At 41.5% G+C, this 26,818-nt stretch overlaps 1 protein-coding gene across 2 annotated transcripts in view; it reads right to left on the bottom strand.

Annotated features, from left to right (window-relative positions):
• Positions 1-26,818, bottom strand: part of LOC120741370 (cadherin-10-like) — a 72,870-nt gene that overhangs the window by 16,568 nt on the left and 29,484 nt on the right. For both annotated transcript variants that reach the window (XM_040044234.1, XM_040044233.1), the window contains 4 exons: positions 18,863-19,157; positions 16,841-16,960; positions 9,339-9,506; positions 7,050-7,237 (listed from right to left, as the gene is read on the bottom strand). In XM_040044234.1, the coding sequence (XP_039900168.1) occupies positions 7,050-7,237; positions 9,339-9,506; positions 16,841-16,960; positions 18,863-19,157 (771 nt within the window). The remainder of the gene's footprint in view (positions 1-7,049; positions 7,238-9,338; positions 9,507-16,840; positions 16,961-18,862; positions 19,158-26,818) is intronic.

The following is a 26,818-nucleotide window of genomic DNA, read 5'->3' as shown; positions in this document are numbered from 1 at the left end:
CAAGGACACTAACAAGATTGTTGATGGACAAACACGGGCTGCTGCACACATCACAGCCGTGCTCTCGTGGACGTCTGCCTAAGCGCTGCTGCATAATATGACTGATGTGGCATTTCAGTGGAAAACAAACATGACAACAACACGGTCTGGCTAATGACAGGATTCATGTTTTAAGACTGGAAATCTGATTACAGCCTGCCTTATAACACAAACAAGAACAAAGTTTTTTAATTTTTTTTATTATCAACTTCTTACATGTTTGCGCTTTGCTTTTCAGTTTGATTTCCTGATGCTCGGCACAGCGCGGCTCTATGAAACAATCAATCACAGCTGTGCACAGATCTTTGCTGGGTGACATCTGTTCATTTTGATGCTGTTTCTCAGATCAACATACCAGATTATCACGGTGATAGTGAATGGTAGGAATTTGGTGAAAAAAGAATTAAAATGCAGAGAAACATCTACGTATTTAATGTATAGGTTTAAGATTAGGGTTAGTTTTAATATAGTATCATATTAGTATGATATTCTAGACTAATGTGGCAACATTAATGTTATTATGCTGTGTGAACTCTTTAAAAGCCATTTTACAAGTTTCAAAGACAGGAATGCTGGATATTCTTGAGAGACTTGGAAGTTTCCCTAAGAATTTGATTTTATTTATGGTCGTAGTGGTCGTACTTCACCCCTACATTCTTAAATTAAATACGACATACTATAAATAACAGACAAATAAACGACTGGGTCTCCAGTGGGAGGACAGATAGTCCAATTCCACCTTCCTGAATACACATCCTTGTCCTTGTTGGTTAGCTCAATCACAACCATCTTAAAAGGACGTTCATTCCCTGTTACGAAAGATTTGCTCCTTCATAACAAGTGGGTTGATTTTTTCTTTAACTCATCCATGGCCATAGCATGGCTACACAGACTAACAGGTGTGTTGTCCTATGGTTCCACACATCCCAGGAATCTGTGCTTCAAGTTTGCTGATTGAAATCGTATTTTATTTACATGGCAATATCTACACAATATATGTGCCCGGGCACTGCACCTGTACAGTTTATGAAAGTGAATGCTGTTTGGTAACCAAGCTAGCTAGCATTAGGCTAGCATTCTATTTATCATCCATATAAGGTAACTTCCAACTCCAAAAACCAAAAGTCATACCAGCCAAAAGACCAATGTTAAAGATTCAAAACGAGTCCGAAAGCAGCGGGCGACTTTTATCCTTTATCCTGTTGTGACACATGAACCAGTTTTCCACCTGATTCAGGTTCTGATTTATGTGGTCTTCCAACTTAGAGTTCATCTCCAGTGCACAGTAAGAACCAATGTCACAATCTTAAGTCCCAGAGAGCAGGGATAGAGTTTGATCAACCACAAGCAAAGAGACTTCCTAGAGAAACTGGCTCCTGCTAGCTGACCAGGCTGCCTCAGCCGAGCCTTCACGCAATGTGAAACCAGGGTGAGCTGGTTATCAGTGACTTAGCTGTCTATATAACGGCTCAGTCACACTAGAGTAAAAATCAGACAGCAACCTCCTTACAAGTAGGAGAAAAATCAATGGCTGTTATTACACTGAACTTTTTTTGCTGTTGGAGTACTTATTGCGACTAGCTGGGGGTGTTGCATGCTTAACTTCTGTGCAACCACTTTTGATTTTGAGACCTGTCTCCAAACAACTGTGGTGCGTCTTGTCGATTGGTGAAGCTTTGCAAATGGTTGCTGTTTAATTGACAAATGCAGACAGATTGACAACACCTGGCGATCCATCTATAGTAAGTCAGTCTACACTGATGAGCGCAACTCGTAGTAGAGTCATACTGAATTGGTAATATTCTGGTTGTAATACAATCTTAAAGCAAGTTGCTAAGTGTCTATGTTATTTTGCATCCTGCAGAAACTACATTGTTCTTTGTGGAGGAATTTCTGTTTCAAATCTGTGGCTCGAACAGTAAGCAGTTAATGTTTCTAATGTACATTTTTTGTGTGTAGACAACAACAGATTTGCGATTTATCAGTTAATTGCTGTGTTATCAGAAAAAGATGTAGGCATATAATTGGCAACCTGACCCCATTCAATCGCAGACTGATTGTCTTATTGCCATTTTATCACCATCCTGATGCCAACAGAGTCACTTGGAAAACAGATTCAGTGTATTTGGATCAAACTTTAAAAGTTTTGATGTTTTCAGCCTTGTGTACCTGCAAAGTGCACCTGTCTCAGTAGTTACAACACAAGCATTTCTCCCCCAGGTAAAATGCATTTTGAAAACCCGCTATAACCTTTTAAAAATATGACAATGCCTCTGGTCTTTTTTTTAATCAACTCCTATATGTGAATATGGATCGGAAGCAATCCATTCACTTAATGTTAGTGCAGTAGCATCTCCTACTCTTATCTGGAGCCTTGAGCAAGCAGGCAGGTTAATAACAGAAGAGAAACGAAGGACGATGAGGAGGACTTTTACTGGAAAGTCTCCACAAGAAAGCTGTCAGCCACTCGGTGATGTTAAGGTAATAAGGTAAGTTAAGGTAAAAAAGCTTCTGGGACACAGCTGAAGGCATGATTACTGCAAACTATCTCAAAATGGGAAATAATCACTGCTGGAATATGTGCCAAAGAACGAAGGGGGGGAAAAGGCAGATACTGATGCAAAAAAATCACTCGTTTGTCAAAATTATTCCGCTTCATCTCCAATTTCAAGCATGCCCCTCCTCCCGGCTTTTATCCCAGACTTTATGAGGGCGTGTTAAGGTTAAAAGGTTAATAGGGATGATTATAAAAAGATTAAAATCAACTGAAACAGGGGCATAAAGTCCTTTCATCATAGCCATTCTATTGAAGAACACAGATGATGAGCTTCAGTTTGTCGTTGCACTTTTTCCCTATACTATACTCACACTACATCTTTTTTTCCTGTTGCCATACTTTCATTTCTATCTATTTGTACACATAAAAGAACACAGCTTAGTTGCTTTTACGCACGAACCCTGATCTTCTTGCATCTACTGTACACTGCTGTTGCAGCCTATAATTTATGGACTGTGCATGATGATTAGGAGCCTGATTCCTTTGCGGTTCTAATGGTTTTTTTTTCCGCTGTTAGCTTTTCTCTTTTAGGTTCCCTGTCTGAACTTTTTATTTTTGAAGTTGTAGCCAGCAAAGGTATCCCCTCATTGATGGAAATAATTGGGGAGCGGTGCATTTTAATGAGTGTGCGCCCAGTGCTGAGCTGGAGCAGCTGGATCAGAGTGAGCTCCCTCACCGGCTGCCTACTGTACATATAAAAGGATGCCGGGTCCGCGATTGTTGGGAACAGCCAGTGAAAGCTTGGAAAAAAGAATCCAGATGGAACGAGCTGTTTTCTGAAACTGTGAATAGTAACATATTATGAGTCATTGATTTTCACTGTTTGGTGCCAAGCCGGGGAGGGGGACCGCATGTCCACTGGAGGAATATGTTCCTTTGAAGGGCCGGTACAATCAGAGATGGGATGACAAGCCCATTTAATTAGTATGTTCAAAATTAGGGCATGCTTAGTCCCCACACACAGTGTGCCTGCACACCACATCCACTACAAAGGGCAATTATGTCATCCAGCACTTAATGATGGCATGATGGAAGCGATCGATCGAAGGCTGCAGAGAGGGTGCTTGATAAGGCAACTGCCAGATACTGTTGAATACATCAAACACACCACAAGCAGAATGCTGCAATCCATACTCAGCATCAATATTTCTGCTTTGGTCTCAGCTGAGGGGAAGAATGAATCTCACTGAAAACATATGTAGTGGAAGTGTGGGGAAGTGGAAGTGGATATCTAATAACTCTGCTGTCCGTCTCCTAGCTGCGTATGGAAATAAAGTTTGTTTTTTTCCCTTTATTGAGCGCTGCTTATTGTGTTGTCTATCCTTTCGGTTACACCGAGGGAGTGAGTCCTGCATGTGGTGAAAGAACTGAAAGTCTGTGTTTCGATCATTTCTAGCTCCGTCGGTTTGTCCTTGGTCACTACTAGAGGAGCTTTGCATTCACAGTTCAAAACAGTATCTTACACACAGACTCTAAATTCATTCTCAGTCTGCAACAAGCTGTTTTAACTCCTCTTGTTACAGTAGGTGGACTTTCTTCTGATTGGCTGCCAGACAGTTTAACCTTCTGTACCCTGTACTCACAGGAAGGAGGTCAACGTAACCAAGATTCAAACTCTCGGTGACCCGATGGAGTCATGACAATACCCCATCGGCTTTTAATGGCTAAGGTTAAAAACTATGAAACTGAGTGTTTAGATCAGCTTCACAGGGGTTACTTGCCATTCACTGACCTCCTTACTTGAAACTAATGTCTTATATGTATCTTATACATCCATGAAAACAATAAGTCCACTTCAGTTGCATTCAGTATATTGCATTTTTCAGCGGAGTCCTGCAGTTCCACACAAGACATCAACCCAGCTTCAATGGCAATCAGGCTAACTCTTCCCTGTTTCACAGTAAAAGCATTTAATTGGCTTTTATTGTGAACCTGTGTCCGATTAGTCAACCAGATGTTGCCGTCCTCGCTAGTCAAGTCGAGTCCAGTCAAAAACATTAATTATTCAGCTGGTTCTACGTAGCGACCCGTCACCAGCCAGCAGCATCCCTCCGTCTGTGACGGGAAGTTAGAAACAAACAAGGTGAAACGTGACGTGTTTGCTGTGTTAGAGAACAGTGAGATCTGATCACCTTCTGTACAGGTGCAAGAATGCTAGCTTTGAAAGAAAGAAAGTTATTGGTGTAAGCACTGCTAACATTAGTTGATCCGTATTCTTAACCTTTATCCAATTCAGAGCTAGAGCCACGGTCACGAGTCTGATGTTGGGCTCTAATGTTAGCCACACTCAGAAAACTGTCAAAAAAATAGTCAAAGAAGCATGAACAGAATGTTAGATACGTTTGCAAAGTGTTTTTTTTTTAAACTTATTTCTCTAAATTCACCGTGCATGTTCTTTAACCTCCTAAGACCCAAACTCTTCCATGTCATGCATTTTTAATTTCTCTTTGATATTTGGGGTGATTGGCACCTGATGAATGTAAAAACAAAGAATTACCAGATTTTTTTTTTTTTTTTTAGATAATTTTTGTTTCTGAGAAAAATGAGATCCACATATGAGCATATTTGTTTAAAATTTCAATAGAACAGTGGCAGTATAATGTCCTCGTAAATCTGGGCTTCTGCTGGGCTTAAACTGTGATTTTTGGCTCATTTTGAGACGATTTTTCAGTCGTGCGACCGTTTTGGTGATCGGCCCGAGTTTTGCCTTCATCGTGTGTTGTGCATCATATAGTATACGTGGGGTAATGAGAAGCGATTAACACCTCCCGACCAGCTTCCGATCATCAATTGCTTGGTCACGACCGTCGTGAGGAGGTCACCACAGCTTCTTACACTGCACACGCGCAAACACATAAATGTCGGTGAAAAAGACGGAGTAGCACAGCAGTGCAGCGTGTGATCTGGACACAAGCGATGGAGGCACAACTTGTAGAACTTTGGCAAGCTCATCCGAGCCTGTTTGATGTGGCCTCACAAAATTATCACGACCACAACAACCGTGAAAATAATTGGATCTACACTGCTGCTCAATCACAGCTGCCTGATCAATGTTTTTCATTAGCAATTTAGCAAAGTTGATGGTGGTGTGAGTCTGTGTGAGTGAAAGACAGAGAGGGAGAGCGAGCTACAGATTTTCCGTTATAACCTTCATGTTATGGACGCACAGTGTGAGACCCTGCATCGTGACCTGCGAACTTCTAACCCCTGCAAGTCAATCGTGCAGTTTGAGCAGAAGCTGAATAACACGACTGAAAAAAATCGCAGTGTTTGCCCAGCTTAAGTGGATATCAGGCCCTTGTAGAGCAAAATGTAGTATTTTGGTCTAGAAAACTCAAAATGTGATTTTGGTTGCCAGGTCCTAGGAGGTTAAAGGAAAAAGTACAAAACACTTCTAAGTAAATTCTTAAATTTGAAAAGTTTTTAGCCAATTCTTTAAAAGATTTTTTAAAAAAGTTCCTGCTAAACAAAATGAATAAAATACCCTGAGATTAAGTTTGTTTGACTACACACACAAAAAAAAATCCTTAAAAAGTCTCCAACAAGAACAAATTATGTTAGAGATGTCAAGGTTATAAATTGTGTAAAAAAAAAAGTCATTTATGATTTTAAGGTGATAATTCTATTCATTATAATTCAATTTTACTTCAGTTTCTTTCTATAGCACTGCTTCACCACAACATGCACCTTAAGGCTTTTAATTAGGTGATGCCAATAACAGTGAAAGCTCGCAATCATAAGAAATCATAATGCTGTTGAGTATGAAAGCTGAATTTTATGAATGTGTTTTATTTGTTATATTATGTTTGATTTTCCTGTTGTGCTTGTGTAATGTATTACAAAAGTAAAAAAGTAAAGGTTATAAGTTGAACTGTATTAATATCTCATCTTTTATTAGTTTTAGGGCACTTTTAGGAGAACATTTACACAATGTTTGCACAGCGCATACAGTCACAGCTGCACGTTGGCAGAGATATTGCTAGTCTTGTGCACACATGAAGTAATGCATATAGCATGAGTGAAGTCGTTGTGCAGCCTGTGCATGCACGTCTCTCGTGTCAACAAGATTTTACTGTAAATAAACATGTATTTTAAAGCATTTCTCTAGTGGAAAATATGCAGAAGACAGAAATATTTCCCAGAATTTTTTCCTGGTTTGTGTCTGCGGGGCTGCCTCTGAGGAAGCCTGAGGCTCATATAGTTCTCCACCAATCACAGCGTTATTGCAGCCTGACAGGCGAAACCCAGGGCAAAAAGATAACAAAGCAGCGCCTGTTGCTTATGATTCTTGCTGCTGTAAAAGCTGCAACATAATAACCATGTCAGTATTTCTATCAAGCTGCTTTCATAATCTTGAAGACACAATTTGGATTTTTTTGGCGAATAAATCAAAGTGAAAGTGTTAAAACTGCTCATGTGATTCCATAAAACCTCCCCATAGAGAGTGCCTGACCTTCCTCAGCAAAATGACACCCTCCTGTGTGCTCCTATTGGTGGTGATCTCAAACATCCCAGGCCCATCGCTCCCAATAATCCGGTAGTCCATCTCCGCATTCTGGCCGATATCCGCGTCCATGGCTCGGATCACTCCCACCGCAGACCCAACCTCGATGGACTCGGGTACCCTGAACTCATAGAGGGCTGCAAAGAGTTTATGAGAAGAAAAGATTTTGTTAATCGGAGCAACACTGAAGCTGTTCAGAAAAAAAAAGAGAAAGCTTGAAAGTGTGTGTGTGTGGCAGTAGGACTGCAAAAACCAAGGCCATGCCCTTGGTGTTTCTTTTCATGCCAGATTTCAATTTTTTTCCCACACAAAGATGCAATTCATATAAGTGGTGAATTAGCGCCTCTTTTTTAAGATCTCCTCAAGTCTAATCGAAAAGCAATTACAACACCCCTAAAACGTACCCCGGGATCGATTTAAAACAAACCGCACACACACACACACAGTCACACACGACGCGCCGGACACAAAAGAAGCAAGCGCCACCCCTGACAGCCCGACGAGCGTCATAACGTGAGTATTTTTTACGGCCTTGTTAGTGAAAAAAGAAAGAGTGTAAGTGGGTGAGTCAGAGAGCAGGAATACAAGAGAGCAGGTCAGGGAGAAAGTGAGTCAGAACCAATCAGAGAGCAGCAGTGCAAGAGCCAGCCGAGGAGGGAGAGCGTGTCAGAAGGAGTGTTGGATTTAGTGCTGCTACATTTGTAGATTAGCTGCGGAAAGACATCTCATATGTGCCGAAACATATTTCAGCTCCAAAACAGACGTTTGGCCTTTCACGTAGGTTGCTACGAGCCGTATTGACTCACCACTTCAAGTTTAGGATGTAACATAAATTCTGGGCCAATTTGCTCAACATAAATTAATTGCTTCTTCTTCTTCTCCCTCCCCCCACCCACACTTATTTTCTGAGATGATTTCTGGGTTTGAAGGGGGATAAATTGATGGCTGCCTGTCGGCCGCGGCGGCCTCGGTTACATCTCGTATGCTTAAATAAATAGCTGGACTGCGGGAGGGGAGCGAGGGTGATATACACACAGCCTGCGGAGACAAACAGCAGTGACACACTAATAAAACATGCTGACAGTGTTTTGGCAACGCCTGAGTCGGCAGGTCTCTGTGACGCTGACACTTGCCTCCAAACACACACACACACACACTGTACCACTAGAAGGTTTCCCTGGGCTAACAGGTATTTAGCATTGGGTGGAAAAGAAGAGGCATCACTCCGGCAGACAACAATGATATCGCTTCCTGACACTCTACCTCCTCTGGGTGTCCCATTACAATATCTCTTCCTCTTTCTTCCTCTTTCAATCTACCCGCGACCCCCACCCCTCCACCCCCCTCGCCTCTATCACAGACTGTCTTTCTGCCGTCCGCTTCACTCTTCCTCTTTCTTCCCCTTTCTTCCCCCCTCCTGTCACCTTCGCCATCCCCGTCGTATCTGTCTCCCTCCCTCCCTCCTCTCGCTCTTCATTCATTGGTGGAGGGGTTTGAAATGACAGCAGCTGCCACCCCACCACCACTGCCACCACCCCCGGAGCTGGTGGGAGTTCCGCAGGCGCGTGTTTGCCTTGCGTTTCGCGGCTGTGCGCACGCGTCACCCACCGTACAGTGAAACGCGTGGGGGGAGCGAGGGACACGACAACATCGGTAATCTGTCAATCTGATCTGGCTCCCTTCGCCATTTATTTGCCAGATGCAACGAGAGCAAAGAGGGAGGGAGAGGAAGAACGGGAGAGAGTATGTGAAAAGAGAGTACGTAAGGAGTAAAGAGGAGTGAGTGATTGATGAGTGCGAGTGTAACAAAAAAGAGGAGAAAAATGCACCAAGGACAGTTTGAGCACTAAATTGAGAACAGTGGTTTTATGGAGTAAAAAGGCAGCAGAAGACTTAATAGCAAGAGATAGACAAAGAGAGAGGAAGAGCAAGGGGAGATAAAACCCAGTGAATGTACTCTCTTCATTTAATAGGGATTACAGGGCTGATCTGATGCACTTTGCAGGACCCTTCGCTCTGTCATATGGCTCTATATTTAATTATTCGCTGCCTTTAAGAGGCCCGCCTTAGTCGCACAAAACCCAGAGCTCCCTGCAATAATCCAAATTCATTTTGAAACTGACACCAGATGGGGGCTGCCTGCCTGGCATCGGCTCACACTGACAAGTGGTTCTCATGAGCTGAGGATTGGTCACTGTGTGTGTGCATGCACAAGTCCACCAGAAGGGCTGTACTCACTCTTGGTGAAGCGTGGTGGGTTGTCGTTCACGTCTGAGAGGGTGATGCTGACCGTTGTGGTTCCTGAGAGCCCGCCCATCTGTCCGGCCATGTCTTTAGCCTGGATCACAACCTGGTAGTTTTCTTTGACTTCCCTGTCCATGCCAGGCAGGGCTGTCTTGATCAGGCCTGAGGAGAGCAAAAAAAAAAAAACCAACAACCAAAAAGTGAAAAATGTAGATTTACAAAGAGAATAGCGTGCATTTGATCAGAGCAGGCAATCTGTAGCTTCATCCAACGCATTATTTTCTGTTTTCCTCTGATTATCTGTTATTTTATGACATTAAAATCAGTCCAGCTTTGATTTTAAAAAACTAGGGGGAATCAGGAAGACAATAACAACGCAAAAATCTGGATGAAAATCAGAGTTTTAAAAATGCTCCAAACTCTGAAAAGTTTACCCACTTATGTTTATTTGCTTAGAGAGAAACGAGTCGCTGCTGCATAATCAGCAGCTCGTTTGCCCATTTTCCTCTTCACCGTCTATAACTGAAAGCATTTTCTGAGGTGCGCTCGGTACAAGAGGACCCGGTGACCTCGTTCACCCTTCAACTCCGGTCACTACTCACTTTTACGGCTTTTACAGCAAACTTTTGACAGAGTGGGAACATAACATCAGAGCGAAAAGCAATTTAAACCTGCTTCTTTTTAATGACAGGGTTTTTTTGTGTGAGAAAATCTGCAAAAATACATAAATTGACATGCTCTATTCATGCAGGTATTCCAGGTAATCGTACATGCTGGCACAGAGAGAAAAGAAAACAAGTATGAAAAGATAAAAGCATGCCTGGACTCTAAAGTGTAGAATATGAACACTGAAACAAAAATAATAAGCAGTTAGTAAATTGATTAATCAGTCACAAAACTGAACAATAGCTACATTAAATAGCCCCAAACCACCAGCTGCAGCTACTTAGTTGTGATTGCAAAATTCGTTTTTTTCTACGCTAAGCAAAATATCATTAAAGAATGCTAAATTGCCAGAAACTGCAGTTCCTCTAGTGGCCACTTGAGGATGCTTTCTAAAGTGAGTCAATCCCCATAGACTCCCATGTTAAAATGCCTAACTTTACAGCAGAAATGATCATGTCTACCCTGCTACAAAATCCTTTTTATATCCCAACAGATAATACCTCCCTTTGTGACAGGTGCACTGTTAGATTTTCTTTAATATTTCTCCCATTTCCATTTAATTACTGCTTTAAGTTAGGAATGTTTCACGTGGCTTTGAGCTCTCCGTCAAGTCTCAGAACTGGACCTCTTCATTTTAATTGAGGTGTAGGTGCCTATTGAAGTAATTATCTGCAAAATCACATGGCAAGAAGTCTGTAAATGAGTAAAACTGTAGTATTTTAGCTGTATGCTACTATCACAAATGACAAGATATCTCTGTCTGTGCAATGAACCCATAAAGTCTATGAATGCACCTTGTTAAACAAGCTTGCTACTGTGGGCTGATAACTTGGAACTCAGATGTGGTCACTTCTGGCAACAACATAGCAGTGCAGCATTTACAAACTAATGAACACATGGCAATGCCTCAGTGCCTAAGTGTTAGCATTTTAGCAGCTATGACGTTGTTTTTTTTGGAATCAACTGTGAATGATAATTAGCTGCCAAAAGAAGAAAAGAACAAGAAGTGAAGACAGTTGGGTAAAAAATGCACCGAAAGCATAAACTCCCAAAACACTTGTTCTATGACTTGAAATCATGGATGCTAGCTTACATGCTACATGCATGCTTACATGCATGGATGCTAGTTAGATCTGTAGCTAGCAACCACAACTCGAAATATGCAAACATTATGCTTCAATAAAGTTCCAGCCAGTGACTTATAAATGAAATCCCCCCTGTACAGCTGTTATGAAGGTGCACCTTTCCTACAGAAGCCAAAATCAGGCTTCTACAAAGATGCTTTTAGAGTTGGGAATTTTAACATGAAAGTCCATGGAGAATGGCTCACTTTTGCAGCCAGTCTCAAGTGGCCACTTGAGACACACGCTGCCAAAAGGCCGGATGAACAGACTTAAAAACTAATTTTTTCTGACTGCCTTTGGCCTTTCAAATAACTCAGTGTGATTTAATGTGGTAAATGTACAACATGAGTAATAGATACAGTATGAACATGAGTAATAAATACTTTCTAAGGAGTACATTTGCTCTCACATGACAGAAAATAATGCGTCCACGGGTGAATTGGGTATATCTATAAATATATATCTTTAAATAAAGTACAGTTCTCACCTGAAACGTATCTAAAAATAACAGCCTGAATCAGCTGTATTGAATTAATGATATTTCATCTCTTAGATTCATGCATCTACAGGCCAGATAATTAAACCACTAAGAACATTTTATTACTCAAAGGTCAGTGCTCTTGCTCAGCAGCATGGAGCTCAGCGGCCACCCAGGAGCACATTTTAGTGTCTGTGTTCTCATGATTTAACTGGTAAGTGGACCAAAGAGCCAACATACCAAAACCACGGCGTATTCCTTTAATTTCCTAAGTGTAGCATTTGCCTCCAAATGCATTCGGCACCATTTATCTGCTCTTTTTTCTGAATTAACACTCTGTTAATGTTCAGCCTTTCAAGTGCCGTGCAGTTGCTTACTTCTCGGCTCTGACACCTCAGATCTCTAGTTTGGAGTCAGGACAGAGAGCGAGTGAAGCGGTAATTGGCAGCATATTCAAAAGGTGTGCTCCATCTCCCATCAGAGTCGGCCTTAAATCCTGTCTGCTATTACACGTTTGAATTTGAAGCATCATAAAAGAGGAGCAGGTGGAGGGGGGAGGCGGCGAGGGGAGACGCAGACAGACATAGCGGAACGGGAGAATGAAGATGAAAAAATAAATTTCACCCTAAATAAACTGTTCTGACAAACTTCAGCACTTTTCGGCAGAACTGATGATTCACCGCATATCAAACAATAAGGAAGAAGGAGCAGCTGATGTGGCGCATCGCTCACGCTCAGATCAGAGTGGCCTACGCTGTTCAGAAGGCCCTCCAACTTGCTCCTTTTGTTCCTCCCATACAATAACTCCCCCCCTCCCCAACTTCTAACAATGTACAATTTATCTCAGACGCAAGGAAACAGCGATCGTTTTGACGGTGTTGCGGGGAAGCAAGCAAAGGTATAGCATCTTTAGAAAAGCAGCATCTCGCTCGCTCTGCACCTCTGGCTACCTTTGTTATTGTTTAATGACTACAATGCACACAGAAGAGGAGGAGAGGAGAAACAAATCCTGCTTATAATGTGATGTCCAGGCATGTCTTTGTGTAAGAGGGGATGTCAGCTTACATACCACATGTGGGATAAACCATATTATTGTTAATCCCTCTGCTAATCTGCAAATGGCTTTTTTTGTCATTCTCCTTTTGTTTAAGCGGGAGAAAAAAGGACACGAGCGGGATGAGTTCCAAAGCGCACATTAATGATTAAAAGTAGCAAGCGGTTACATTTTAGGGGTTGGTTATTTGCCATTCTCTCTGTCTACAAATCCCTCGCCACACGTCAGCCTGCGAGGAGAAGGCTGCTGGTTAAAGGGAAATTCACTGCATTTATTTCAGGATTTATCCTCTGATAAATTGTTTTTAATTCACCTTCCCGCTGAAGCAGCGTTCCCTCAGCATGCCTGGGCCATTTCTGTTTCGTTAGCCATTCGTTATCTTTCCCACAATGGCCACCCCCAGAAAGGAAGGTGTGAACTTGTTGCTCTGAGCCGTGGGTTACACACGTAGGTGGAGAGTGCAGTGGCTGCAGCATTGTTAGAGCAGCAGGATGAGAGGCTTTCTGCTCAAGAAAGAGCGAGGAGCTGTGCACATCAGTCAAAAAGCAGCGTCCTTCGGGGCTGCTGTGCATGCCGCTCTACTAAAGCTGCTCTCACTGAGGAGAAATTTGCTTTTTGTGTGACGGATTTCTCCTTCAAACTCTATAAAATTTTTGTTTAAAATAAAAAAAAAAGGACTACACTATACTTTTTGCTTATTTCTATGAAAAGCTTTCCTTTCATCTAACTTTTAAAGTTGATTTCTTTTATTAAAGTTACACTCTCTTCTCTCTTTGTGTGGTTTTTTTTTTATTAACGTGTAAATTTATAAAGGAAAGCTTGAATTAAAGCCAAACTTTAATTTAAGATCTACTGGTATCTTCCCACACAACCATCCCGTGGATTTACAGGGAATGGTCTGAAAAAGAAAAAAATATCCAGTGAGTGGCTGGGGGGGGCGCGAAGATTTGCTGGAGGTCAAAGGAGAGTGACCAGACTGCTTTGGGCTGACAGGAAGTAGCTCAAATAACCAGAATCCATAGCGCACTGAACCGTGAAGCAGATGGGCTACAGCAGCAGAAGACCACACCGGTGTGCCACTCCCTTCAGTTACAAACAGGAAATTGAGGCTACAGTTCCCACGGGTTCACCAAAGCTGGACAATAGGAGATCAGAAAAATTCCGCCTGGTCAGATGAGTCTTGGTTTGTGGTGCACGCCATGTCACAAAGCTCATCTCAAACTGGTTTCTCGAACATCACAATGAGTTCCCTGTACTCAAACAACCTCCACAGTAACCGGCTCTCAATACAATGGGAGCTTCAACAAATCTGCAGCAACTGTGTGATGCTGTCGCGTCAATATGGCTCAAAATCTCCGAGGAATGTTTCCAGCAACTTGTTGAGTCTGTGCCACAAAGATTTGGAGTAGAAGGCAAACTTGGAACTAGCAAAGTGTACATACACACTGGAATCTATATGTTTATGAAACTTGTTAGAAAAAAAGAAAAGAATTATTATGATTTTTAAATAGTTACTTTATGCAATGAATATAATTTTTATGTATGTCAAAGACTTCTATTGTGAAAGGAACGAACAGGAAGAAGTCCTTTTTGAACAAGGTTAGAAAAAACCCTTTGATTACAAAAAAACAACATGGCATCCGAAGATCTTGTCAATACAAAAAGTGACATCAGTCTGGTTACATGTCTGTCTTTCACAGACAGTCTGCAGGGTCAGAACACGAAACCCTCAGTGGGACAATTTTCACAGCCACAAATCTGTTTGTGGCTGTGAAAATAATAATTGTTTGCTTTTTGTTTTTTTAGCGCCAAACTATATCTAAACCAGACTGCCATCAACACATGGCTGTCAACATCAGATTTTCACTACACAGTGATCACAATCAAATAAATGAATGACGACACTGTGGCAGTGGATATCATAATATATGATGATAATGGAAGGTCTCTACTTTACAGCATAAAACATCTTCAAATTACTGTTGTTGTGAATATAAATAAACCTGAACTGAATTTAACTGAATTAAATTGGTATAACAACAAGCATTAAAATCAATATTGCACCCCTGCCGTTGCAGCTGCCGCAGGATAATGCAACATCCCAAATCTCAACACTCCACACATTTGTTAAAAATCCTTGAATTCAGTCCCTGCTGTGTGTGAGAAAGTGTCAGTGTTGAATCTTAGATTTCAGGTAAAAGTATAAAAAGGCTAGATTTTCAGAGATGAAGGACAAGAAATTCTTCCCTGTCAAAGCAAAGGTGAGAGTTAATTAGCTAATTTTTGGTAGCTACCTAACTTTGATCCATCAGTCTATAGTTTCAGGGTCGCCATGGTCAGCTTTCTAGGTCACCTGTGACAAGGCAGTAACATTTTAAAAAGGTTATATGACATAAACCTAATTAAAAACTTATTTCCAAAGTTATTTAAAAGTGCTCAGCACCAAGAACCAGAGTCAGGGGAAGAAGGAGATTGCTACAATGTGACCACTTTTTGATTCCATGACGTGGTTAGAGGAGTGTGTTTAAATAGGATCCAACATGCAATGAACAAGCACAGTGGTGTTGCTAGTCGATTTACCAACTATCTGACATCAGCTGGGATAAAAATAACTGGCTGTGGCACCAGTAGAGCTTACTAGATTGAGCAGGTGACCCACATGCCGAAAGGCTAGTGCGGGGGGGGCCTGGGTTAGAGTCTGACCCGGACCACATCCTGCTTTCCTGTCTACTCTACAGCCCTGTGAAAAATAAAGGCTAAAAGGAGGTCTAAAATAAATCTAAAAAACACCCAAAAAACAGTTTGAACGCATAGGAAAGACTCATTCTGTCCAAAAGCTGTATATAAAACAGATATAGTAAACTTTTAGTTAGTTTTAGCCCCTTAAACCTTATGCTGAGCATTTTTGCCATTGAAATGTTAGCTGTTTGAAAACATATGTGCAGGGTGGTGCTCTATTTGTGGGCATAACTTGTCACAAAGAGAGGCAGCAGTGGGTATCACCACACTTTCCCCCCCTAACATTTTACATATTTAAGTTTATGAAGGACATAATAAGGAAAAGCTCCGCCTACTTAAAAAAAATAAATAAACGGCTTTAAGCAAAGTTTTGTGATGGTGAATTTACGGGGCTCTCCGATAACATGTCAACTAAGATCCATCAAACATTTGTGTTCAGGCGTCTGTACCGAGATGATGTGGGAATGATGCTCTGAATCCTTAACCCTTTAAGACCTACCATAGAACCAAGTCCGCCAGAGCTTATATTATATTTTTACATGCTGTAGTGCCATTTTTGGGAGCATTTCAAGTTGCTATACATCAATACAACCATTATAGCCCAAATTTTAATAATATGTATGCATTAAGTGCATAGTAATTACATACATTTCAAAAAAGTGCAATAAACTACAAAAAAATTTAAAATCGTTTTTGTTTTTTTAACATATATTTCTAGTTAGAGAAATTTAAGAGGCTTATCCCTCAAAACTGCAAATACAAAAAAGTTGCACAAAATAGTTTCCCATCAGAGGAAATTTATTTTGAGTGTCTTTATAGTTTTATTTTTAAAATACACCAATTTTTATACACTGCAGGAAAAACGAAAATAAATATTATGATGCAAATTTGCAAAAAACAGCATATGCATCAAAATAAACTATTTCCAGCAGTGCAATATGAGTTCTAAACATCCCAGAAACAATACAGAAAGTCATAAAGTCAAACATAACTTTTAAAAACACCAGTATAGGCTCATAAGGCCCTGAAGGCAAAAAACTACATTTCCGCAAAATGACGTCACTTCCGGTTTCGGGCAGGTCGTGGCGGACATGCGATAGTTCGCGATGCTGGACATAGGAAGTGTTACAAACAGCTGATCGGATCGGCAAAGCGTGTTTCTGGAATATTATATTACGCTCTGACCGGCTTTAAAGGGTTAAGAGTCGCCCCCTACTGGTCACTGAATATTACAAAATAAGTAGGTGGAAAAAAAATGGATAAAAATATTTAGACTGATTGCTTGACGACCTGAGTTGTCTGCTGTGAACTGCGTGTAATAATGTCTTTGTCTAAAAGAGATAGAGATACAAAGACGTCTTTATCTATCTACTGGAGGCATTGGGATTATTTTCAGGTGAGGTTTCTTTTTTTTTGCATTTTACTAAACACTGACCTGTTTCTGGATCCACGGAGAAGTACGGCTGGCCCTCCAGGATGCTGTAGACCACTTTGGCGCTGTTCCCGTACGTGGCGTCATCGGCATCTGTGGCTGTCACCTGAATTACTGAGGTGCCTGCGGGTAGGAAGATTCATGACAATGATTTAGATCAACTCTTCAATACTGCTGAAAATTGCCTGCTGGATAATTGGTTAAGCTGATGCACCTTCTGATGAGGTGTCGGATCCTCTTCTAATCACGCCCATGCAGAATGTGACGGATCATTTCTGTCCCTTTGCGTTACCCAAACCAATCTTTATTCCTCGGCCACTTATACCCTTATACATGATTGATTTTTGCAGGTAATCAATAACTCCTAATGTATTTTTCTAAGTATATCTCTCTAAGCATGCCAGCAGCACCTATACTGGCTCTCTGCAAGCCCCGAGAAGCCTATTAGCGTATCCACAGATCTGGAGTGTCTGAGAAGCCAAATATCTGATAGCAGGCGAACGACTGTGATCCATTTTCTCTTCCAGAAAGGCTGAGGCCCTATTTCAGTAGAACAAAGGGAAACGGTTAGCCAAGTGCTACCTCCCAAATGGCGCCTTGCGGGGCCAAGTGTTGCCTCATTAAATGCAGAAGAAAATTAATTGAGTAGAAATATTTAATGGCAAAGTGGTATAAATATAGAATTGTGCAATACAATGGGATAACGACCTCATGAAACTTCTGTAATTTGATGTCAGCAGAGATCAGTGTGGGGTGAGACCAGAGTTTCCCTCCTTTAAAACCCATGTGATTTGTATGGATGAAGGATGTTGTAGAAATAAAAAAAAAAAAACAGACAGAGAAAGACCACGGCTGTCTGATTTGCTGTAAGTGACAGTTCGGGAGGATTCTTGAGCAAGTTCACCGAACCTTGATCGCTAATACCTTTAACTAGGGAATTAGACTCAAAGAGGCTTTTCTGACATGGCGGCTTTTAGAAAATATCACTGATCCACATCAGCCATCTCATCGGCAACTTTAAGCTTTCGAGACAAGAATTTTCTGACAAACAACTCAGGAATAATCACGGTTCTTTGTGCAGGGGGAGTAAATTACCCCCAACTGCAATCATTCACTTGTCAAAGGGAGGAGCGCGTCAAAATCTTGAGAGTCCGAGCGAAGGATGTCAGAGCCGTGAGACTATAATAAAACTCAAAGTGTCACATTTAAAGGGGCAGTGTCTCAAGGCAGTCACTCGTGAACACATGCTCTGCCAAGCGGTGACATCACACCTCGGTTGTTGCCATGGGCACCCGTGCTGCCCTTAGATAAGTGCCGGCCTCTCTCTTGGGGTTGCTGAACCAAGTGACAACTCTGTCACATGTCTGGGCTGCAAGACCAACGTCCCTCAGTCCCAGAAGCACGGCAGCAGCAGCAGCACAACATATAGTTCACCCCGTGTTTGCGTGCAAGTATTGATGACTTTTTTCCCCTATTGTTTATCTATATTCATGAGGCTGCTGTGTGCTTTTAGGCTGGAGCCAAAGTGCACCGTGAATTATTTCATTTGCTGTTTGAATAACAAGCAGAAAGGACGGCGCAAAAGCAGCGAATGGTGCCGTGCGGCGTCTAAGGAAGTGGCAGTGCAGAATCCACAATTATTCACTGTGATGACACAGCTGACAATGTCGGTAATTAAATTAAATGTCGTTTTAACAAGATACAATACTGTATTTAAAAGATTATCTGCACCGGCGCTGTCGAGACGCTTTTACCTTGTTTATTCTCCGGTCATAAAACAGCTCCTAGTCTTTCTCGTTTAATTAGTTGGGCCTTCTTTGTTGCGTCGGCATCATTATTATGATTGATAAAGTCCCATTGATCCGGTAAGGCTGGCATTTTATAACATCTCTATCCTGTTTGAATCATAATCCTTTTAATTCGGCTCCTCTTGCGCGCACAGGCGCAAACCTTCATTTGTGTAAACATTTAATTGTCTGATAAATAGCTCTTTTTAAGAGTCTAATATTTACGGCTGGAACGTACCAATGTCAGACATTTCAGGGACTCTGGCCATGTACGGGTCCTTGGTGAAGCGCGGCTCGTTGTCATTGATGTCGTGGATCTTGATGATGAACTCGGACTCGCCCTCGAGCGCTTCGTTGGTGAAGCGGTTGACAGCTTTGGCGTGGAGGATGTAGAAGGCCTTCTCCTCCCTGTCCAGCCTCTTGGTGGCATGGATGTCCCCTGACTTTTCATCTATCTTGAAGAGGGTCCCGGCTCCTTCCCCTGTCAGGACATACTTCACGCTGCCATCTCCTCTGTCAGAATCCGAGTGAAGCTGTGTGGAAAGAAAGAGGGGGAAAAAAAGGAGAAAATATGATTTGGATCCCCTGCTACAACACAAAACACCCATTTCAGGCAACAGTTTGTGGCATTTTCACTTTAATGAATTTCCATTTTGCTGCTTTCTACTGCTAATTGTTATAGCACAACAGAGATTCAAACTCGACTTTATGAAAGCTTTCACATTTGCTTAATTTCCTCTTATGAACAGCAAGTGTCAGCTACCCTTTTCCACATTAAAAAAAAGAAAAAAAAAAGATCTCCTTGTTAGCCTGAGCAGAAATGGTGACAGTGAACAAAAATCTTCATCTGCTGCAGTCCAAGCTGCACCGCTTGATTGACGGCTGCAAAAACACATCCCGGCGATGAGCGCTTTGCAGCAAAGATGTCAGCAAAAATCACATTTCAAAGCCGAATCGCGGCATTTCTGATCGACTGCGCGCACATCGGTGATCTGACCAATCTGGGCCCTGGCAAATAAACGCTGACAGCTTTTGATAAGTGTGTTTGGTGTTATTTAACAGATTCATATCATCTCTGGTAAACTGTCATCGTGTTGTGACGATACACATTCACCTCGCCTCTGTGAAGCTCGCGTCCTGCCAAGAAGAAAGCCAGCAGCCGGAGCGTGTAAAATGTCGAATTCACTGCTACTGTTACTTTTTTACTTTTCGCTGAAAGGGTGGGTGAGGGAGGGGACACACACACACACACACACACACACACACACACACACGTCTGTGGGGTTACCAGCATGAGTGAGCACACGCCCCGCAGCCTGCCAGTCCCTGATGGATCAGCAGCAGGACCAACATGCCAGAAGACCACGAGAGCCCACTTGTGTGTGGAGCTCCTCGTTATTATTATTTGCTCTGTTCCTCCCTATCTCCTGTTTAATTTTTTTCTGCATGAACAGCAGCTTAGCATGCTCTGACATTTTAATTCCACAGCCAAATCTCCCCCACCCCAACCACACACACACACACAACATATTTATCTCCGAGAACTCATCAAAAGCTTGTCCAGTCTTTTCTCCCCTCCCACTACTTCCCTTCCTACTTCCCTTTCCCCTTTTTTAATAACCAAGGACACAGTAATAATTGCAGGGTGGGGTGGCGGGGGAGGTAGAGGGCAAAAAAGGAGAGCACATGTTTGCAGACACGGGCAAACATGTCAAGCATAAACCGAGGCAAACGCCATCCGAATGTTTACCCGCATAAGTGGATGCCGGGATGTAATTCCGAGGTCCGTTATTGACACCTCATTAACTCAAGTGAGCCGGCACGTTTGATTTTGCCGGCTTGAATGCTTATTTTTTTTCTCCCTTTTGCGCCGGTAGTTTCTGTTGTGTCTATAAAGGTTCTTGGCTCAGCCGGTGGACAGACTGAGGGGGGGATATTGTGCGTCGCAGCTGGGTCACGTGGGACCACATTGCAAAGTCTCCCTTCTCATCATATATTAAAAAGCTTTTCATCGCAGGTGCTCGGAAGCTTTACTAATTCATGCTGTTTTATCAGGGCAAAGCTGGCACATGTGAGATGAACAGCTTTGTGGATTAGCATCTTTAACACTGTTTTGTTCGACTGCTTGAATGCTGGTAAAAAAAAAATGACTGTTTTCATTCCTTTCTCTGTCTGTCTAACCAAGCCAGTCAAGTGTGTTGCAAAATTTTGACTATCCTCGGATTAGGATCTCGAGTGGAGCACTGTTTCATTCACCCACTTTGAATTCTGGTCAAAACAACTTTCCTGTTTTGTTTCGGGGTTGTTTTTTTTCCGCTCTGCCTAACCAAGCCAGGAGAATATTCTGCAGAATTGTATTTGTTTTCTGTTCTGCTTTACAGTACGTGCTCCCAAACAGAGACTCAGTTGGCTGAAAACAATCCACTTCAACATTATTATCTTTCCCCCGCTGTTATAGCTGCAATGTCCTTCTCTATGATTGTCTATCAAGCTGCCTATCTCTGCCGGCACGACAATTCAGTTAATAACTGTTGAGTCCTCTCTTTCGGCTGAGATGTGAGATAGACAGTGTGACATATGCTGTGTCGACTGTCATTTCTATGGAAACAGAGAGCTCTCGTGGTTCTGAAGACTTCCTCCTTGCTACACTGAAGGATATTACAAGGAAGCTCGGAGTATCGAACTCCAGCACTTGCTGCAGCGACCCCGTCCCTCCCAGTTGCCCACCTTGCCGGTGAGGAAAATTTACTGCTGCCCTTCTACTCAAATTAAGGAGGGGGGTGGTAAGAAGAAAAAAAAAGACTCTCTTGGAAATCAATGTGGCAGCCCAACGTGCATTCACAAAAGCCCTTTGATCAATTTATATCGAAAATACAATTAAACTGTCACAGGGGGAGAAAAGAAAGCCACATGTGCATTCAGTTTGGTCACCAAGAAGCCCTGGAACATCAATAGCTTGCCTTTTCTCTTATGCCCTCCTATGGCACCAAATCGTAAAAAAAGGCAGGGAGCATGATGCTATATCCATTAACACTTGGACTTCTAGTCTTTTAAAAAACAGAAAAAAAGCTCTGCAAAAAAAAACTTCAACAGAGCCATTGCTTTCCTAAAGGCAGAGATCAACATTTAAGGAATGGTTAGAAGACTAATGCTACAGTCACATCACACTGTCTCATTTCTGTTAGCGTACGACCCCGCTGTGTACACCATTTAAACTGTGTGGCAGGGTTGGATGGTTTGGGTGAAGTACTACTGCAAATACTGACTTTTAAATTAAACGGAAGAACTGAAAAAAAAAAAAACAAACACAGTTTTTTCTTTTACAAACTGTAAAAGACACATCAGAGCTAAACTGGACAGCCACTCTCTAGTAAGTAAAGTTAGACCTCAGTTACACAGTTCTAGTACTGGTCAAAGACTTCAATTCAATTCAAATTTATTTATAAAATTGAATCACGACAACAGTCGCCGCAAGGTGCTTTATATTGTAAGGTAGACCCTACAATGATACATACAGAGAAAAACCCAACAATCATATGACCCCCTATGAGCAAGCACTTTGGCGACAGTGGGAAGGAAAAACTCCCTTTTAACAGGAAGAAACCTCCAGCAGAACTTCCTGGCAACTATCAGTTGGTAGGGAACGATTTATATTCCACGGCCAGTTGACGAGTGGTTGCTGCCTATCACGAGGACTTTTCATGTAGTCTCCTGATTGTGATGACAAAACTGGCAGAGCAACTTAAACTAAACTAAAAACTTTGCTGTATATTTTTTATTTATTTTACTTAATTACTTGATTAATTATTCCAAATGTTATGTTTTGGGTTTTTTCTCTTACTGGCTAAAACATTGTTGGTGGACTAGATAGCAACCTTTTCCAAATTTAAACTTTTAGCCATTATGAGTACACTATCAGGATAGCTGGTTAGCTTAGCACAGCATGAAGTTGCTTTTAAAAATTTCAAATATTTTATAACAAGACAAAACTGCAAACGTGAACCAACATTTTTTTTCTCACTCTTAACAAACTGAAGCCTTTCACTGAACCAAATAACCAGATTGTGGCAGCACTTCTGCTATAATTTTATTCATATTTAACAAATAAAAAGTTATTAGTTATTAGCACATTAGTTTTTGAGTCTCACACTGAACTAGCAGCATGTTTGTACTCTCTGCTCATACTACCTTCATATTAAATCATTTTTTGCTTTTTAAAGAACTTGTTTTAACATTGCACTCAACAACAAACAAATCCTCCCTAACAAGAAAAGTAACTTCAATGGCCAAACTGCTTTATATGTCTTCACATCAATATATGGTCCGCATATAAGGGTGACGTGGGCCACAAGTGATCCCCCGGCCGCAAGTTTGAGACCCTTGGTCAAGTTACTGAGGTGTAGATTTTGCAACCTTTAGAAATATTACTTTAACGTTGCGCTAACCAGCTAATTAAGCATGTTCTTCGTCATACAGATTTGAATTGAAAGTAAGTAAATGATCAGAAATGTAAAACTAACAGTTATGATTCTTTTGGTCAGTTTTGTACTCTCACTTATTTAACAGGATTATACATTTACTTAAACGTTAAGCATTATGCAGTTACAGAACTTTGCAAATGAGATTAAAATCTCATTAACTGGCTAGGATTTGGTCGAAATCCTTCTTTAACACATTTAACTGTGTCAAAACAGTTTGTAATAATGTTTCTAAAATTAGTGTCTGTGTCTGGAGGGATAAAAGAATATGGAAAGAATGTGGAGCGTAGTCGCACTCTCATCAAGAAAAAAATGAAACTTGATTTCAGAGAATACTTGAAATGAGACGATTTGCATGGGAAACAGGCTGAAATGTTCTCACTTTTCAACAAAATTGGAGTTCAAGGACTCAATCACAGAGAAAAATGACTCGTGAGGAAGAATTCCTTGTGAATTGTCTGTGAAACAAACTATAAAGCCTTTGCTTCAAGCCTTATATCATCAATAATAGCCTATATATATATCAAAAACCCTTCATTCAATTATCCCACTTTGTTAAGTGACACGATAATATTTCTAAAAGCTTGTAATTTTCCCCCAACAATGAAAAACAAACATATTTCTGTTCCTAAATGCTTCATCTTGCAGTTTGAAGTGGGCTGAGAGGTGAAGTGGCACTCATCAGACATCTGTGCATGATAACTTATAAGCGAGCTGTCTTTGTTTGTGAAATTAATCAGCTTCAAGAGCAGCAAATGTTAGCGCTGACTCGATCTGGTCGCCATTTGTGCTTCACTCGAGTTAGGCCAGAAAGATGGCACTGGAAACAGGCTGCTTAGGGCAATTAGCCAGTTAGCCTTTAAGGCCTTGTGTCCTGGCCTGTCGAGAACTGGCTGCCTTCTATGTAGCCAGATGGTAGCCTCAGACTGTGTACAAAAATAGCCTATCAAATGTCTGTTGATGTGTAAACTTGAGATATGCAGTGAGAGCGGCTGCGACATGAAGGTGAAATGTCACTTAACTTACAATCCTCACGTGTGGACATCTGACATCTCTTGTTTTGTGCATAATTTTCAGCATGTTTTATTCTAATTACAGGCAGTTGTCAACAGTTTAACTTTTTTGTATCACTTCAGCTACTAAACAGTCATAAATACACGTTTAGTGCTTTTTTTAAATGATAATTTTTGCTCTTGGTATCACAGTAGGTTCAAATTTAGATACATTTGCACTGCATGACATTACTAAGAAGTGTTGCTTTTGTCTTTAATTAAGTGTTGCTTGAGCAGAAAGAATAATGCAACCTCTTTGCAAGAAAATAAAAATAATTTAAGTTATATTTAAATAGGAAAAAAAAGAAATTAAATGAATGAATGTTGATACCATCTACATTTGGATTGGCTGCCTATAAACCCTGCTTTCACCATCCAATTCTCTCTGCCTCCAGGTACGAAATCTACAGTGCAACCAACACAAAGCAGTAGTATTGGTAACTTTCCTCAGGTGGGTGGAATGGTGGAAAAATTTAAGTAGGAAACCCTAACCAGCTAAGGAAAGAGTTCTGTTGTCAGGCGAGGCAAAGAAAGCAAAGAAAGAGACTGAAAAGAGAGACTGCATTGCTCCTATATTAGCTTCTGTTCATTGGTTCTCAGCTATACTCACAATTCAGATCCTTACAAAGTTCCAAATGATCAGTGCCCACGTCTGAAAGACCTCACTGCTCCATATTATCCCAAATGCAGGACTTCGCACTTAGACTGCAGGCTATTAAAGATTATTCTTCAAACGTTCCTTTTCATGAAGCTTACAGTCAGGGCTGGATCAGGTGACCATGAACCAAACTTTAGTCATAGGACCAGGCTGCTGTGGGACTTCCTGTGATGCACTCCCATGCCTTTGTTTACCTTTTATCACCACTAGTTTGCGTTTTCTTCTGTTTGTCCCTGAGTCCGGTTCCTCTGTGGGTCACTTCCTATTAACAGGGAGTTCTTCCTCCCCACTCTCACCAAGTTCCTGCCTACAGAGGCTCATCTGATTAATGGGGGTTTTCTCTTTAATGCTTTAAGGTTACCTTGATACAACTGTTGTGACTGTTGCCAAACAAATAAAACTGAACTAAACTGGAAACCTCAGGTTGGGATTAGCAATGGTAGCAGCTCCAGCTGGTTCAAAAGCGGTCAAAATGTTTTTACTGTTGTTCCTCTACAATAATTAAAAGGGTTGTTATAGTCAAGTGTTGAATTCTAAAAAGATACACTACTTGACCTATTCTATCTGGACCTGTAAAATTAATAAACTCTTGTTGCAGTTGTTACAGCCATGCAAAAACAACACAATTCTTCTACAAAAAATATTTAAATGCCCTTTAATCCGTTGTTTGTGGCGTTCTCAGTAAATGCAATCCAAAACATGCTTTATCTTTTTAATCTGTGAGGAAAAAGCCTGAAGCAACTGTATAATTAAGAAGCGTAATATAATAAATGTTAAATGGTCATTTTGTCAAGACTGTTGACTTGAATAGATGAACATTTACATTTTAACTGCTTCAAGAACTATTTTGACTGCAGATGTGTCAAAGGTTTCAATATGTTGGCGGCTCTACTGTTAAAGTCTAACTATTCTTTGCTCTACTTCAGTAAACAACATTGTTTAAAAGCTTAAATATCTCTGTGTGTTTGTACTGAATCAAGAATAAATTGATGCAATATTCCATATTTTATATTTCTAAACTGTAAGAATTTTGGTTTGTCTTGAGGAAGAAGGGGATCCGTTTTGGCATCAACGTACTTGGCAACGTTGAATTTCTTTTTTACAGTATAAAAAATTAAATGACATTAAAATGAGACTCTAAAGGCTTTGATTCCTCATTGAGACCATCACTTGGCTCAGTAAAATTTTTTAATAAGTTGACATTTTTGTTTCCTTTGTGTCGAACTTTCTTGAGCAGGTGGGGCTGCTTTCACTCAGCCGAATAATGCCGGGCCAACGAAATACTTGTGATGTTGATGAGAGAAGATTAATTAATCTGACAAAACCAGTGGGTGTTTTAAACACTGGTAGGCAGGTGATAGCATGGAGATAATTGCAGGTGCCCTAGACATGTTGGCGTATCTCTCTCAGATATCACTTCGCCGCTGCAACGTTGTCAGACAGATGTTTACCGGGTGTCATCACCGCAAGACCTCATCGCGCCCGTTTCCTCCGAAGCTCACGCCCCCCCCCCTCGTGCCCACACTTCCCAGAACACAACAGGGAACTTATCGCCCAATCAATAAACACTGCCAATGCATGCTCCAGGTCGCCACTGGAGACCTGCAGGGGCTGCCATGTCTAGAGTACAGCCAGGCCTGCGCCATATTGCAAACTCCTTGCCTCTGTGCCAAGGTGAGCAGCTGGTAATAGGGGGGAGTATGAACGGAGACCAAAAACCACCACCACCACCCCCAGCCCCCCCACACACAAAAACAAAACACACAAGTCCCTGCACCTTTCCACTGCCATAAGACTCGCGAGTCCTTTCCCCAGGATGCCTCAACCGCTGAGTCATACAGGGCTGTGGAGCGTATTATGTCTGTATTCATCAGCCTCTTTTGTCTTTTCTGTGAGTTCTAGCCTATTACTGGAGGCTAGTATTTGCAGGTGCGTGCATGTGTGTGTGTTTGCATGTACAGTGTTTGTTCACTACGCTGAAGACTCTACCCACCAGGCCCAGAACC

Source organism: Simochromis diagramma, unplaced genomic scaffold (genome assembly GCF_900408965.1).
Source record: "Simochromis diagramma unplaced genomic scaffold, fSimDia1.1 OVJJ01000602.1, whole genome shotgun sequence".
Classification (NCBI taxonomy): Eukaryota; Metazoa; Chordata; class Actinopteri; order Cichliformes; family Cichlidae; genus Simochromis; species Simochromis diagramma.
The sequence above is the reverse complement of the archived record's forward strand: the minus strand, read 5'-3'. Positions and strand labels throughout refer to the sequence as shown.